A 17,499-nucleotide genomic window follows, 5' to 3' on the forward strand; every position below is an offset into this window, starting at 1 on the left:
CTGGTGTTTAAACATCCTTAGCTGCAGAAAGCTCTGCTCTTTTCTGACTCCGTTTGTTTCTTAGAGAGGTCCCCTTCCCTTTCTAGCTCTCAAGAGACACAGAATAGCTGCTCACCCAGGCAGCACCCTCTGGCCCACACATCTGGACAGTTTTCTCAAAATTATTTGATCAATAGCCTTCATGCCTCTGCTCACTGGCAAAAGAAAATCTGGCTCTGCCAAGAAATGTGCAATCATGTCTATTCCTTCTTCTTTCCCCAGCTCCCAATTTCCATAAGATGGTGAAGTTCAAGGAAGACATTGCCATTGTGAATCATTTTTACAAGCTTTTATTACTTTTTTTTAAAACCCATATAAGAAAGACATTTAAAAAGAAAATATCCTTGGAACAAACACTTACACACTGAGCAACACGACCATAGAAGGCACTACCAGCAGTCACACCCACCTCTGGGAGGGAAGGAAACTCTACACACCTTCCAGAGGCTCAGACCTCAGCATAGGTCCTGGGTCTAACTGTGCTTTAAAGTCTGAATTTTCCCATAATTTTCTTATTTCATAAACACCCTTATCTCTTTATATATAGCTATATGCCTCTATGTATATATATTTATATACATGACTTTTTTTTCCTTCTCAAAAATAAAATAGCCATCCCAATCGAGGGAGGGTCTCAGCAGCATTCAGCGGTTGCAGCAGGAGCCATGCCTTCTCTTAAGGTCAGAGACATGCAGGACAAAGGGAAAGGGTCTCTACCTGCTCCCTTTAATATGCATCAGGGAGAGTTTTTTTTGTTTGTTTTTTTTTTTTTTTTTAAGGGAGGAAAGTGATAAGGCTGAGCATGAGATGGCAGATAACCAGGGTTTTTGTGGCTTAAAAAATTGTTGCTAACTCATGTTCTTGTAGCCCTGAAGATGATACAGTTTTCATGACAAGGGGTCAGCATTCCTCTGGGATAGGGCAGTATGGACTCAGCCATGGTAAAGGAGGAAACTTCTGAGGCTACACAAAGCTTGGGCTGGAACTGACCCAAGAGGGACTTAGGAAAGCAGAGGACAGCAAAGAAATGGTCACTCAGAGGCTGGATGAGAATACCAGCTCTGCTTTTGAGACTGGCAAGTCCTCCCTCTGCACTGGAGTGTCTCTGTAGTCCTGGCTACTTGCTGGAATCGCCTGGCTAATTTATTTTAAGCTTGAACCTGAATAAGGAGCCAGTACAAATATTCAGAGTCAGGAATCTGATCCTCCCTGTCAATGTGCTGATATTACTTCTTGGGAAGTCAAAGCCCAGGAACCCAGATGGGTAGGAGGTGTATGACCCTCACTCTATGCTCCAAGTGAGGGTTCCCCTGGCCTTGTTTCCCACACCGCCATTGTCCACTTCCTGACAGAAGCAAGCCAGCAGCAGAGCTTCATGCAAACATGCCCTGCTCCTATCTCTCCAAAACAAAAGGCACTGAGGTCAACGGGGAGGCCAGGCCCACAGGTTCACTGAGCACAGTGCCTGGCCTGCTTCACAACAGAAAGGACTCCAAGTTGGCCCAGTTGGAGGATCCCCTTCTGTAATCAAGGCCACGCCTCTGGCAGCACCTGGAGATCCCAGAGTTCCAGGGGGAGGAGGGAGGCAGTGCTGGAGGCCCAGGGGGGAACCCAAGGCAGCCAGGCCCTCCTCTGCTGAAGACCGAGGCAAGGCTGCAGACAGCTTGGACACGTTTCTCTGCAATGCTTTTTGGCTTTCTCTTGCTGCCTGATTTCCGGACTCAGCAGGAGACTTTGAAAATGGTAAATGGCTAGTTTCCCTTTAGTGGAAACACAAGAGGATGATGGCAATATTAAATCCAAATTTGTAACTTGAAAACATAAGCATTGACAAAGATGTGACTACCACACACATATATGCCTTTGGGTTTACACGTGCAGTCTCGGCAACGAGGGCCAGGGCCAGAGCAGGCAGCAGCTTTGCTGGAAATCTCAGCCAGCCTCAGCCTTGGTGCTCCTTACCCTGGCAGCTGGGCCAGAGGCCACATGAACTTCCCTTAAGCAGGAACAGCAGGTGCCTTGGGACAATCCTTTTACGAATATTATTCTGCTTTCAGGGACTTAGCCCAGACCTGCTAAAGGAATATGCTACAACATTGACTCATAAATAAAGGTATTGAAGGTGGCAAATAAGAGAATTGAAGATGAGTCAAAGCCAGAGAAAGAACATACAGTTCTAAAACCTTTTTCTCTTTTCCTTTTGCCGGCTGGTGTGAGAGGTTCCAGTTTGGTGACAAGAGAGGCAACTATTTGGTTTGTGAAAGGCTTGCAGATTGAGAGAGGACAACGCTGTTCATCTCATGAGTTCTGATCCTTGGCAGAGTCTGTTGAGGGGCACAGCATGGGGGTGGGCAGGAATCAACCCCCACACAGACACTTGTCCATGGAAGAGACTTTGTGCCACATCTGAAACTGCTGGGTGGGTACAAATGCACCCACCAGAGGTGTCCTGAGAAAAAGTGTCTGTTGCAAAATAATAATTAATAATAAAAATAAATCTGAGGGCATTGGGAGAAGAGGAAGCAAGACCAGTTACCCAGGTTTGCCCTGGGATTCTCTTAAGGCCTCCTCCAGTTTCTGTCTGAACTTGTTGTACTTCTTCTGTACTTGTTGGATTTTGTCCTGCTCCTCCTTTTCCAAGATCGTTAGAAAGTTCTGGAGCTCAGGAATGGAGAAGGCGTCCCACTTTGAGGGAGATTGGGGGGAGAAATGGAAGAGGAAACAGGTTAGAAGTTGACACAGCCTGAGGGCCTGACCCTGCCTTCTTCACACGGTTCATAAACTTGGAGTGATTCACACGCTCTTAGCTGCTAACTAGACAGACACAGGGAAGGACCTTGGACTGTATATATCTGTTGCGCCAGCAGCAACATTCAAATCCTGTCATCTCATGACCAAGAGTTGCAGGCCCATGAGCCATGTTTTATTTTGAGAACCAACAGCAGCTGAGGTCTTGACAATGATGGAACAGCCCAGGCCCCCACTGAGTAGACCCATCAGAAGCAGCTGGAGACCAGCTGAACTTGGACTCGGGATCCTTGGGTTGGAGCCTGTGTGAACTTGAGCACCTCACTGTACCCCCTTGGCCTTTTTCTTCTGCCAAGGGGTCAGGTATCTACTGCCTGTGTTGGCAGAGCAGATGAGAAAGCAGAGCTTCTAAATTTCTGGAGGGCCAGGTTGGCTCAAGCCTGCCCAGAAATGATCTGGTCCCTCCAGACACAAGGCAATCTGACTTCTAAGCTGAGCAAAGGCCCCCTGGGGCCAAGGATGGAGATGCCTGTGATTTTCTAGCACAAAAGAATATTATAGTCTATTGGGTTTAATCTCCACATTGGATAAATGAGAAACCCGAAGACCACAGAGGGAAGGTGGCATGACCACAGTCATGGAGCCGGCAGCAGCAGAATCCCAACTACAACCCAGGCCTCCAGGCTAACCAGGAATCCTTCACAGGGCCAGCTGCACTCTCACACTCTCAGTGGAACCTTCTCCAAACCAGCTCTTCTGTAGGCTCAAGCAGATGATGGAAGCAGAGCTGCTGTGGTTGAAGTGGAGACAGAGCCCCACCTGCCCAGATCATCCAAATCTCCAGTGCTCCGAGACCACTCTCATGTCCTCGGCCAAACACTGACACCTTCCTCTGCTCTCATCACTCCTCAGACTCTGCCTCCCAAGTGTACCAAGCCTTGGGGACACCAGCCTCGATTCACCACATTTATGTCACCAGACTTGACACTGGTTAACCCCCCTTAGGGTAAGGAAGAATTTGAAACACAGGAGAGAGACAAATGGCTCAAAAATGTCTATGCCCAGTGGAACTCAGCAGCATAGCTTGCTGGGCCTCATGCTATCCTGGGACAAAAAGCCTGGGCCTCCACTCTGAGTTTTGAAACAAAGCACAGAAAATCCTTTCTCTGCACAGGCTTTGCCTCACACAGGCCCTGACTTGCTACCCCTAGGGGCAGACAATTCTGGCTTTAACACTGAGCCTCTGGCCCAACGCTCACCCCAGCTCAGCTCCCACAGCAGTCTTTCTGCTGCTGCTCCCTGGCCCCCACCTACTCTGGGCAGTTAGAACAATGCCCACCTTCACCCCCAGTGTGCCCTGCGAGCTGGTTGTGTGTGCCAAGGATGCAGACCTACCTCTACCTCTCCAGTTTCATTCTCCTTTAGCACAAAGCTGAGGACCTCTGTGTCAGGCCCAGCAAGGAGGCGCAGGTAGAGGGGACAGTCAGCCACAGAGAGTTTCTGGAAGAGCACTGTAAACCAAGAGAGAGAGTTGGGTGCTCACGTTGGAACAGGACAGGGCCTGAGTTGGGTGGGATAGGATTGGAAATGCAGAGTGAGGCTTTATAATTAGAAGAAGACATGGGGTCTTTTTAACCTAATGAAACGAACCTGACAAGAATAGACAGGGTGAGCTGGCAGTGTAGCTCAGTGTGGCCCTGGATTCCATGCCCAATACCACAAAAGAAACAAAACAAAAAAATAGGGCAGTGACCTTTTATCTTGGGTGTTTGCTTAGAGTTTAGAGCATGTTTCCATATTCACATCATCTCCCAAAAGATTAGGAGTGGTGGGTGGATTCCCTCCCATTACACAGATTAGGAAATAGGAGTCCTGGGTGCGGTTTTCCTGCACATGCACAGAGAGGGGTACAGTGAACAGCCACGAGCTGTCCATCAAGCTCTGCTCTCGTCTCCCTGCCCAGATCCCATAAGTGGTCTTCCATGGACCTAAACACCACATGAACAGCCAGACCCCTGACCCCACCCTCACCCCACCAGGGCTGGTCAGAGATTTACTGACTGGGCATGAACACAGTGGGGAAAGGTAATTTCTGGTTGGGATCTCTCCCTCCCTCCCTTCCCTGGGACCCCCGTTCTTTCATACCTTGACCATCCTTGTGTATCCGCTTAAAAAGTGCAAACTTCTGGGGATTGTCCACAACCATAAACTTCTTGAGCAGGCCCTGGATGACCTCGCTGACTGTGGTGGTGCTGCTGATGTGCAGCTGCTTGATGGCATCCAGTGGCAGGTAGAAAGATGTCCGCTTATCCGTGGTGGCCGCCAGGTTCACTTCCTTGATGGCATCGTAGATAGACTGGGGTCGGATCCCAGCAGGCACTGTCACGGGCCGGCGAAGTTTCAAATGCACTTTGATGAAACCCGTGTAGGTGCCATCTTCACTCTGCAAGTGGGAGGGCATCGTGTGGATTCAGGAGATCCATTTGCATGAGTGTATCTGCCACTCTGGACTATTTCCCTGGAGGCTAGAGGTCCTAACAGCAGAGTCACCCCAGTCAGCTCACCACCTGCCTCCGAGGGTTCCCTCCTATCCCTGTTGACCTAGAGATGGAGGGACACAGAAACCTTCCACCCGCAGTGGGTCAGAAATAGGCCCACAGAGTTGAGCTGCTAGATAGGATTTGTGGGGCTGCTACAGTTGCCCTCCTTAGGGGCTCAGGCTGACTGCCCCAAACCTCGCATCACTAGGTAGGTGCCAATTGCTGTTGGTGAGTCCTTACTTTAAAGGCAGGGTCTATAGTGGCCTCTGAACCAGGAAGGAGTGAGAAGGCTCTATAATAAGGTCCTCAGACACCCTTTCTTTATAAAGAACCCTCAGCTTTTAAGACTTAAACCTGGGCCTGTGAATTCTCTGTTGCCTCTCAAGCTGACGCGCCAAAGCCAATTGCTGCCAGCCACCAGCAGGGGGCAGGGTTCATCTACCATCTCCCATCCCCCTTGACGATGGCTTTTCTGAACCTTGTGCCAAGTCAGCAGCCCTTACCTCTATGAGCACTGCAGAGTCTAAGGGATAGGAAGAGGAGCTGTGAACTCCCTAGTCAAAGGCTTCCTGGAGGCCAAGCAACACGAGGCCTCTGGTCACTGCTTCTCATTTAATTCTCACAAGACCTCTGACACAGGCATTAATATCTCTGAGGTTAAGAAAGTTCCCCAAAGCTGCAGGCACAGAAGCAGAGGGAGCAGAGATTCTACTCTAAAGCCTGTTGTTTCCCTAGAGCTCATGGAGGCCACTGGCAGCCCAGGCCACCTGCCTTCCAGGGTTCCCGAGGCCCCTAGAAACCCCAAGAAAGGGCAGGGAGTTACAAGGGAAAAGCCACAGAATCCAGAGGAGAGCAGAGAGCCAAGCTGGAAGAGGGCAGAGCGGGTGTGGGTAGAGGGCATGCGGCAGACCCGGCTCACCAGCTTCATGCCCAGGCAGTTCTTCTCCCGGCTGTTGTAGCTGTCGATCTTCTGCTTGATCTCCTGCAGCGTGGGCGGGCGCCGGGTCTCCTCCACCGACTTACAGACATTCTGGAGAGACAGAAGTAGGGGTGCTGCACAGTGGTTCCCAGGAGGAGAAGGGGGAGAAGGCCTCCCCCAAAGGCCTCTCTGGTCTAGAAGAGGTGAGTAGCAGCCTCCTCACTGTGAAATTAATTCATGGCCCCAGAGTGAGACCAAGAGACCAGCCACTCCGGGGGAGCAACTCAAATCTCTCTAAGCCTCAGTCTCCTCACAGGTAAAATGGAAATGGTACCTCCTCCTCAGGCTGGTTGTGAGACCAGGAACATCCAGGGACCAGACTCGGAACTGATGAATGAGCAGGGCCACATCTGCTTACAGAGGGTTGCTATGGAGAAGCTGCTAATGCTAAGGGAGATGCAAAGGAGACAGCCATGGTCTGTCTCCTTGAGGAAGCATCAGTAAAGCTAGAAAGACAGGTGTGTACGTGTGATGCCAGCAAAAGCTGATGGGAATGACCTGAATTCTAGACCCAGAGGACAAGGGCACATGGACACTAGTTCAGGCCCCACAGGACTGGCCACAGAGCTTTCACTGCATACAACAAGAGGAGAACATACAGTTGTCAAGAAAATAAGTGAACTGGTGGAGACAGTGGCTGTAGCCTCTATGATAATTGGGGAGATACCTCCTCTACTAGGGGCAAAGGGACAACCGACATCTACTGAGCGCTTCCTCTGTGCCAAGTACTTGGCATACATTATCTCATTTAATTCTCACAAACTCAAACTCTGCGAGACGGTATATTCCCTGAAAGGATGAATGAAGTTAGGAGGTAGAGGTCAATGTTCTTATATTGGAGAAGGAGTTCAGGGGTGGTTTCAGGGTGTAAGTTACTGTGTGCCCCAGTAAATTCTCTGATTTCTCTCAAGATCACAGTCACCCACTTCCCAGTTTTGTCTTCACATTGCCCTGTGTGGCTGGGAGTGCAGGATCTGGTTAGTTAAAAGTCACCCAGAATTTGCCTGACCTTAGAAATCAAAAGACTTGGACAGATCAGGATTCATCCTTGAATGAGGGAACGGGGGCCCCAAGAGGGATGACTCTGACACCTGCCTGTGTCTGGGTTTGGTTGGGGGATTTGCCCTGACGTCACACCACCACCAGTAGAGCACACTGGGGCACCCCAAGCAGAGCATGCCCTTGACTTCCCCCCGCAGCCTGCCTGTGGGAAATGCGCCATCACTTCCTCCTCCCACGCTCCAATCCCACAGAGGAGATAAAACGTCAGACTCCACAGCTGATGTCAACTGACATCTTCTGGTTACAGCACCTCTCCTTGGCCTGTCTGTTCCCTCTGCACTCTTCCTCCAGGGCTCCCGACAGTAACAGCACCATGCTAGGTGCTTTCACACACCTTCTCTTACATGCTACTTATATTACACCTATTTTATGATTACAAAACTGAGGCTCAGAGCAGTTAAGAAACGTGCCTGTGCCCCACTGCTAGTCAATGGCCAAGAACAAGTCCATGTAAGCCTTGAGCCCAGGTTTTCTCAATTCACCACATCATCCAGGACAGTCTCCAACCTGCCGTTCCTAAAACGGTCACTCCACACTGCAGGGCTGGGATGGGCAGCTGCTAAATCAGGCCTGTAAAGTATCTGACCTATGAAATGTTCATTCAAGTTGAGTCTGATCAGTGGGTTGGAGCCACTAGGATGCAGGGCCCATCCTTTCCTATGTGCCCACTCAGGTCTCTGGAACTGGACCTGCCGACTACCCAAGAGGAAGCCATTGCAGAAATGTTTACTGTTGGCTTGAGGTGAGTAAAACTCTCTGTGAGCCTCACAGATTCTCATTCATTGTCAATTCATTAATCCAGGGGCCCTCAAAATGGAGCTTGTCATGTGTCTTAGCTCCTGGAGGGGCCTGCCTTTCCTGTGCATGCCACCATGGACCAGACATGCTGGGTTGTGGCCCTACCCTGCCTTCCCTCTGGGAGCTTCCAGTCAGAAGGATCAGCCATCTGGCTCCCATTGTAGTCTCATCTCTGAGACACAAACACAGGTTGCTGCTCCTCAGGAGTGAAGAGCTTTCTCAGACTCATCTTCAAAAAAGAGTTTAGTGATACAGGGCAAATTCTAGAAGCTCCTAGAAGATTTCCCTGTTTCCCAGCAAGAAGAGGTAGCTGCATCGTGGCTTTCCAAGGCCAGTCTCCCAGGCCTGGTTAGGAATACAGTGAGAGTCAGAGCTGCCTTGGCTTACAGTTTCTTCTTCCTGTTCCCCTTTTCTACATCAGATAAACCCATCTATTCTCTCCCTTTCCCACCACAAACCTGGGGAAGTGATGCAAGTGGCCCCAGGCACCTCCGCCTTCCAGGGCAGACGCAGAAGATAGCAGCCCTGACCTCACCATTCTAAGGTCTGGGGGAGGGTGAGCTCCATCTGGGAGTGCCAGGAGCCCTGCGTGTGGCCAACACTAAGAATCTCACACCCATGGAATGTCAGTGCCCAGTCTGGGATGGCTGCGGCCCACACTGAGTCTGCCAGACAAGATCTGACCCACAGACTGGATGAATCACCTCCCAAAGTAGGCCAGCCAGTGGGCCAGCCAACCCCAACCAAGAACTCACTAATTCTCTTCCCACCCTAGGAGAGTGTAGAATCTAGACCAGTGGTTCTTAAACTTGCCTGCATAACGGAGTCGTCTGGGGATCTCTAGAAACACAGATGCCTGGGCTTCATACACAGAGATTTATGATTTAATTGGTCTGAAATGTAGCCTGAGCATAGGGATTTAAAAAAAAAAAAATCTCCCAGATGATTCCAATGTGCTGCAGCATTTGAAAAATGCAATAGACTCTTCCCCACAATTCCCCATCCAGCTGCAGAGTTAACACACTGGTGCCAATAGATGCACGCTGCCCAGAAGGTTCTCCTAAAATATAGTATCCACTGTGTGAACAAGACCGAGAATATAGTCGTCTCCCAAGGGCAAGGCAAAATCCCAAACTTCTGTTCACCTGCCAGATTCTCAAGTGAAAGATTCATCTCTGCTCAAGGGCACAAAGCTGGAAACCAAGAAGACAGCATTTGTCTCTTGGGGTGGCCCGAGATAGAGATGGAATGGGGAATTCTGTTATGATTTCACAAGTATAGGCATTGGCCTGTGTCTCTCCTGGGGGTTAATACATCTTGGTGCATCCGGCATGGAATTCATCTGCTCTGATTAAGCCCCTGGCACTGGTGGCAGATGGCTGAGCTGTTCCCAGTGCACCTGGCTTGTCCACAGCACTGGTGAAAAAATTGGTTTGTCTCACATGTCCTAAAGCACAAAAAAGCTGTGATCTCTCTTAGCTTTTGAGGTTATTGGGGTACAGCCAAATGAAGAGATGGAGGGCTAGTGGTAAGAGCAGAGATGTGCACCTCAAAAAAGGGATTCTCTTAACATTTCTATTAAAATATTCTTAGTAAAATAAGGAGGGCCATCCCTGGCAGTCTGGGGCCTATTTCAGAGCAGATTTACCCTAAGTCAAGTTTTCCCTTATTTTATCTTTATGACAACAACAATAAAACACTGGATGATTCTGCATTCTAATTGGTGACAAGGCAGTCTTAATTTTGGTGACAGGGAGTGATCCAATGCTCTAGAGCAAGGGGAGCTCTGAGCAAGTCCTGGGGCTTCTGGAATCTCCACATGGGCATGGGAGTCCATCAGACCCCAGCAATGAAAGGGGCCCCCAGGACGAGGAGTGGGCAGGGAAGACCAGGCGTCCCACCCTCCGTGCCAGAACCATTGTGCACGTCCATGCTCGCTAAATCACACGAACCTCATTTTTGCTAAAAATTTCACTCTTTCTTCTCCTTCCTGCCTGCTACCTTCAGCCCATCACTCCTACCTGTCCACCTGCCCTCCCTTCATCTGGCAAGACCTCCCTGACACTCCCGCCATGAATGATGGCGACGATGACAATGACAATGGCGGTGATGATCCTTCACTAGAGCCAGCGAAGTGCCACGCGCTGTTCTACTCACTCAGCATGTATTCACTCACTCATCTTCACAGCAAACTTAGGAGGAAGGTGACATTACTGCGCCCATTCTACAGTTGAGGGAGCTGAGCCACAATAAGATGAAAGCTAACCTACACCTCAGGCTAGCAGCAGTACTATCTGCTGCTTACCTCTGCAACTACTTACATCAACCTGCCACTAGACCATCGGTGTCAGGTTTTCTTTGCGACTAGACTGAAGCTCCCTACTTTTTCTCTAGGTCAACAGCACTGAGCATGAAGCAGATCATAAACACTTGCTCGAGAATCTTCAATGATCCCCGATTGCCTGTGGTGGAAAGAAAAGTCTCAGTCTCTCTCCGAGGAATCACAGTGAGACTTGGATTTCAATTTAGTCTGATTTCTGTGAAAGAAGCAGCCAACCTGTCTTGTCCACCATAGCATCCCAGAGCCTAGTTCCAGCTGAGCACCTAGTGGGGCTCAAGTAAATACCCACAGGATGAACACAAGTGCGTGTTTGACTTCTGCCTCCCACTGCTAATTATATGACCTTGAGAGAGTGAGATGACCTCTGAGGCTTAGTTTCTTCATTTATAAATTTGGTATAAAAATTCTTTATTGCTGCATAGGTTTGATGTAAAGGTAAAATCAATCAGGATAATGGGTACAAAGGAAATGATCAAACCTATCCAAAAGCATATATTGTTACTCTCTTCTCAGGGAAAACAAGCTCTACCCCTCTGAGCCAATTTCATTTCTCACTTTTCTTGAGCACATACTCTAGATCGGCCCACGTGCCCACGGTCCCCACCCCCGTTCCTTCCTGCACATGGACACTTGGCAAACTTGCTGAAAAGGGCCAGATAGTAAATACTTCAGGCTCTGCAGGCCAGTCTACTCGACTCTACACTGTGGCACATAAGTAACCACAGGACCAGGGTGGCTGTGTTCCAATAAAACCCGACTGATGGAATCTGGCCCACAGGCAGTAATTTGCTCCACACTGTTATTTGTGCAGTTTTTCCTACCTAGAATACACACCCCCATTTTCCCTAGATGCTGCTTCTCCATGCGGTTTCCCAGTGAAACTTCTCCAGCCCACAGCAATCTCCTTATCCTCTGCTTTCCTAATATATCAGATCAGTGACATTTTATTTCCTAAATGGAGGAAGCCATATTCAGTTTTATGTTGGTCCCTTTCTTTCTCCTGAATCACTTCCTAGGTTTCCTGTATATTTCCTCTCTCCACCAGTTTGTAAGCCTCTAGAACTTCACTCTCACTGATGGACACTGCACAGCAAAGACTTGGTCATTGGCCGGAGTTACTCTCCACTCTCCAACGGGAAGGCAACACAGCAGGCAGGTGGACAGCCAGGCTCACTCCCTGGCTCCGGCACTCCCTCGCAAACACCAGCCATGCCCAAAGCCTCAGATTCCTCTTTAGGCAAAGCTGCATATTACCCCATGGCACAGATCTCAGCAGCTGCTCCCTGATGTTAAATCTTTACTGTAAGAACCTATGGAGGTGCTTTCTGAGTTCTAATTATATACTACCTTTTATTGTTTAAAGATTGTTTCACATATGTTAGTCCCAGAGCCCCATTTAGATGCCTGGAGGAAGACAGACTTCATGTCTGAGGCTCAACTTCTTCAGCAACCCCGCAGGGCCCAGCTAAACACTGGCTGACCTCCAAAGGGGTGCCAGCTAAATACCCATTGACTGGGTGGCAGGGGAGGGTGAAGCAGCTTGACTCCCAGCCCATAGACATGGACACTAGACAGCAAAGCAACTCAAACTGACCTATACTTCAAGCGGTGATGGTCCTTTAGACTGGCTGCATGGGGCTTCAGGCTTTGTGGAAGCCCCACTCTTTTGCAGCTAAGTGGTAAAAACAAATGCAAGACCATCAAATGACCTGTGACCTATAGAAGGTCACATCCCATCCTGGCATCCGAGTTTTCTCATCTGTGAAATGATGAAGTGATACCAAAGAAGCCCATCACTTCTGCTGCAGGGCTAAGATTGGACACATAAGATAGGGCAGGTTTTTCTGTCACTGCTTCCTCTTCTCTTTCAGAGAACTGGGTGTGGGGCTGGGGGCCCTGCAGGAGAAATGGGCACATCTGAATTGCAGCAGACTCATGTCTAAGGGAGCAGGAAGAACGTTTCTGACCTCCACCACTTCACTCTTCTCCCTCCTCCCCACCTGCTCTCTCTTCACCAGCAGGACTCCATCTTACTCAGCCAAGTTCAAGAAAATCCACATCTTCTTACCTCATTTAACTCATGAAAACAAAACAAAAGTACCCCGGAAGCCATTCACCAGGAGCCTTTGCCACATTTCCTCTTTCTTAGCTCTTAGCAAATCTGTCAGCAGCAATTCTCTCACCCCTTGAGTAGACGCATTCAGGCCTAAGTCAGGAAGGAGAGCCTCAGGCAGGACCTATACAAGCAAGGCCATGTGCAGAGTCTTCCAGACCCTGGGGTTCCTGTTAGGCCTGTCCTAAATGAGAACCTCAGACAGTAAGGGCAGATTCCCATTGGTCTGGGCTGGGTTTGAAATGCTCTGCTGCTCAACATCCAAGCCACAGACAAGGGTTACTGTGTCTTCTTGGGATGATCTCAACCACCTAGGAAAGAGGAAGCTCTAAGGAACCTTGCAGCAGGGTCCCTCTTGGGTCCTTTTGAGTCTGTGTTCTGGGATGGATTCCCCAGTCCCATCTATGGAAGTGAAAGGGTTCATTCCCACAGGTCTCTCTTTGAACCTATCCAATGTCCCTCAAATAAGAGGGTTGGAAACGCCTAATCTGTTATTCTCCAATAGGATATTTGCAGCAGAGCAAGGAAGGGGCTTCAGCACAGAGCCATCTCTTTAAGCAGAACCACGTGAAACCTGAGCAGCTCCTATGGGGTGTAAAGGAGGAATAGGGTAAAATAAAGAGGGGACTGAGGAACTGGAAAAAGACTTAAGTTCCCAAACACAAATGGAGAGCAGATGGTCAATGCAGACAGTCAAGAGTAACTGACTGAATTGCCTTGGGTTGAGGACTATGAAGGGCACCTTGGGAGATCAAACAGATGGGGTGTGGTCCCTGTCTGTCATCTGAGAAGAGAAGACAGAGACAATGTGACACACCAAAACAAGCACAGCACAATCTGGGACAACAAGCCTCAGTGGCTTTCAGGCAGTCCAGATCAGCTTCACATGATGAAGGTCATCCTGGTGGACTTTTCAGAATGCCAGCATGTCCCAGAGCCTGGCAGAGTGTCTTCCACCTATCAAAGTGGCCATCTCACAAGAATGTAGGAGTGGCTTAGCAGGACCAGGGGTCAGTAGCTCCATGCAGGAGACCTAGAGAGCCCTGGCCTTGGAGCTACAGGGACCCCTGCAGTGTCTCACTGTAATGATAAGTCGCCAGCAGACAGGCACTGCTCTGAGGACTCCAAAGTCACAATCTCATTGGACGCCCTAAATAGCTCAACGAGGGAGCTACTGTCATACCCAGTCCCTGCTCTTCACTTAGACCACACTGCCCTCAGGTGGGGCAATGGGATGGCCTTTGCCAGCCATGTTCCTGTCCTGTGAAGTCACGTAAATCAATCTCACCAAGACTCAGATTTCTTTGTGAAGTACAGCTCACAATTTGTTATGGAGAATAAATGCGACTGCCATGGGAAAGTGCTTAGCACAACCAAGTACAGCGAGCCGCCAGAAACAATCAGCTGCTGCCTCGTCATTGTCATTGTCATCAGCAGCAGTCACTGGTCTGGTGGGACGAGGTTTGGTGAGTGGGGACTGGCACAGTTCAGGGCTCCTCTTGTCTTAATCTTGACCCTTGACAGGCCTTTCAACCAGGACCACATGATGACTTTTGTGAGTCCTAACTACTTTCGTCTTTAGGGTCATGGCCCCTTCCTCCATAAAAAACTACTGAAAGTTTCTGGGCATAGTGGTACATGCCTATAATCCAGCAGCTTGGGAGGCTGAGGCAGGAGGATCACAGGTTTGAAGCCAGACTCAGCAACTTAGTGAGACCCTGTCTTAAAATAAAAAATAAAAAGGGCTGGGGATGTGGTTCAGTAGTTAAGCACCCCTGGGTTCAATCCCCTATAACAATAGCAACAAAAAATTATTGAAAGTTATATTTTATGACTGCATCAATAATATTTATAGCTTATATTAAAACAACCTGGGTCACATAGTAAGGCCCTGTCTCCAAATAAATGAATAAAAATAATTTCATTGCAGATTATATATGTGATAAAGGATTAATATCTAGACTATATGAAGAATTCTGGCAACTCAACAACAAAAAATGAATAATCTGATTAAAAATGGACAAAGGATCTGAATGGTAATTTCTGCAGAGAAGATATATAAATGGTCAAAAAACATGAAAACATGCTCAGTATCACTAGTCATTAGAGAAATGCAAATCAAAATCACAATGAGATATGACCACTTCACACCCATTAGGGTGGCTATTATAAAACATTACTGGATGTGTAGAAATTGGAACCTGGGGATTGCTGGTAGGAATGTAAAAACAGTGCAACCCTGGTGGGAAACAGTGATTCCTCAAAATATTGAACAGGGGCTGGGGTTGTAACTCAGTGGTTAAAGTGCTTGCCTAGAATGTATGAGGCACTGGGTTCGATCCTCAAAACCCCATAAAAATAAATAAATAAATAAATAAATAAAAGTATTGTGTCCATCTACAACTTAAAAATTTTTTTAAAAATTAAACAGAATGACCATATCATTCAGCAAATCCATTTCTGGGCATATATTCAAAAGAAAGGGAAGCAAGGACTCAACCGAATATTTGAACACCTATGTTCACAGCAGCATTACCCACAATAGCCAAAGGATGGGAGCAATTTGTGTCCCTTGGTGGATTAATGGATAAATAAAATGTAGCATACACATCGAGGAATATTATTCAGCAAAAGGAAGGAAATTCTGACATTTGCTATAAACATGGATGAACCCTGAAACACTATGCTCAGTGAAATAGGCAAGCCCTAGGAGGACAAACAGTATGATCCCACTTATTTGGAGTTCCTAGAGTAGTTAAATTGATAGAGACAGAAAGTAGAAAGTGATTTCCAGGACCAGGGGAGGGGAGGATGGGGAGTTATTATTTAATAGGTAGGGAGTTTCAGTTTGGGAAGATAAAATGTTCTGGAACTAGGGCTTGGGGCTCTGGTAGAGTGCATGCTTAGCATGCGTAAGACCCAAAGTTAAATTCCAGCATCAAAAAAAAAGGGGGGTCTGGAGAGAAATGAGGAATGGTGGTGTTAACTGCACAACATGTAAGATCATACTTAATGCCACAGAACTGCATCCTTAACCCATTTTTGTCCCATCTTCCCAGATGTGGAACACCTATAAAAACCTATATAAACAACAAACACATAATTTATGGTAACTTTGAAATAATATTACATTGATTATGTTCACAAAATTGAAAACTTGGGACTTGATGGGTTAAAAATAATTTAAAATGGGGGGCTGGAGATTTAGCTCAGTAGTACAGCGCTTGCCTAGGATGCGCAAGGCCCAGAGTTCAGTCCTCTGCCCTGAAAAAAAAAAAGAGTGATGAAAAAATAAGGCAAAAAATATTTAAAGTGGTAAATTTTGTGATACGTGTATTTTAACATAATTTTTTTTTTAAAAAAAGATGGGGTTGGGAACTGATAGGGTATTAGCTAAGCATATACGAGGCTCTGGATTTGATCTCCAATGCCACTAAATGCATGCATGCATACATACATACATACATGCATAAACAAACAAACATACACTTTTTTTAGAGGATTCCGAGGGCAGGGGGGCCTGGAAGCCATGTGACTGGCCTGTTTTACCTGGATCCTTAAAGTTGGGGGCTTCCTTTACTTTCTATATTCCAAGCAAGTGAGGGCCAAGCCCACTCCTAAGCAAGCTGGGCCCCATCCCAAATCTCCAGACCCAGTCTCTTTCCCTGGGACAAGCTACCCAGTGAGAGGTGGCTCCAGTTCTGGCTGTAGCTCTCTGCAGGATGGGGCATTCAACTCCATAAAAGATTCAGATAATCCAGAGGTGGCAAGTGGCATGTGGAAGCAGAGGGACTCTGGTGGCAAGCCAGTCCCCAGCACCCAGCATACCCACACTTGCTAGGAGGAGAGGTGACTTAGGCTTTGTGCCAGCACCAGGACATCACCTGCACTGCCCTGCTGGAGGAGGCCAGTCCTTGCTGGCTCCCCTCGACCTGGACCCCACAGCTGCCTTCACCTTGGGACAGACGGCACCTGATACTGCAGTCTCCTGGCAGCCCACACCTGTCCTCTCTGCTCAGGGCTGCCACTCCATCTCATGCTGGCACTTCTGCACCCAGGTGCTCATGAATCAATCTGGGATACTGAAACACAGCCTAGTTAGTTATTAAGTGGCTCCGAGTCTTTTTACTGTGTCACAAAGGCCTAGGGACAAGGACTTTTGATTTCCTCTATGCCCTAATTGGCGTGGAAAAGTGCACTATCCTCAGTGACTCCGAGGTATCACATGGTGTTGCATTTGGGGACACAACTGGCTTCGCTACTCGGGCTTCAACTACTAGGGAGAGCTGGAGAAGCAGTATGCTTGGTGATTAGAAGCACTGGCACTGGACCGCTTGGGTCCAAATCCTGGCCCTGCCCCTCACTGCAGTGTGACACATTACTTGACTTCCTTCTGTGCCTCAGTTTCCTCAGTGTTAAATGGAAACAATAATGGTGCTTCCCTCATATTGTGTTGTGAGCATTCAAATGAAGATACTCATGTAAAGCCCCAGGACAGTGCTGACTCCTACCAAGGACCCCCAGTCCTGGCCCTTTCTCTATTCTGTGAACAGGCTTATCCCTCCCTGCACCGCAGTCATGCCCAACCACCTACATCGAAATTTGACACCCATTAGCATTTCTCAAAACGGCCTTTGTTACCACAAACCCCAGAGCTCCAAAGGTTCTCATGGTCCAGTGCTGGGCCCCTGTTTACCACTTCCTCTCCATTGGAGGAGCAAGTCTTCCCATTTTACAGAAGGAGAAAGTGAGCCCGAGTCTCATGCATGCTTCCTGAGGTCTCACAGAGTGATGGCTTGAAAGTGGGCTCCTAGACCCATTGACAGGGTCATATGAGGTCCTGGGACCTCAGGGCAGCAAGCCCCTGACCACTGTACCC

General features: G+C 48.3%; 1 protein-coding gene across 2 annotated transcripts in view; it reads right to left on the bottom strand.

The window, feature by feature from the left end:
* Positions 1-304: 304 nt before the first annotated feature.
* The window catches only part of RASSF5 (Ras association domain family member 5), a 67,423-nt gene continuing 50,228 nt past the window's right edge, over positions 305-17,499 (bottom strand). For both annotated transcript variants that reach the window (XM_079107729.1, XM_079107728.1), the window contains 4 exons: positions 6,247-6,357; positions 4,933-5,230; positions 4,183-4,298; positions 305-2,724 (listed from right to left, as the gene is read on the bottom strand). In XM_079107729.1, the coding sequence (XP_078963855.1) occupies positions 2,572-2,724; positions 4,183-4,298; positions 4,933-5,230; positions 6,247-6,357 (678 nt within the window). In that variant the 3' untranslated portion in view covers positions 305-2,571. The remainder of the gene's footprint in view (positions 2,725-4,182; positions 4,299-4,932; positions 5,231-6,246; positions 6,358-17,499) is intronic.

The sequence above is a fragment of the Sciurus vulgaris genome (genome assembly GCF_902686455.1).
Source record: "Sciurus vulgaris genome assembly, chromosome: 12".
Lineage (NCBI taxonomy): Eukaryota > Metazoa > Chordata > Mammalia > Rodentia > Sciuridae > Sciurus > Sciurus vulgaris.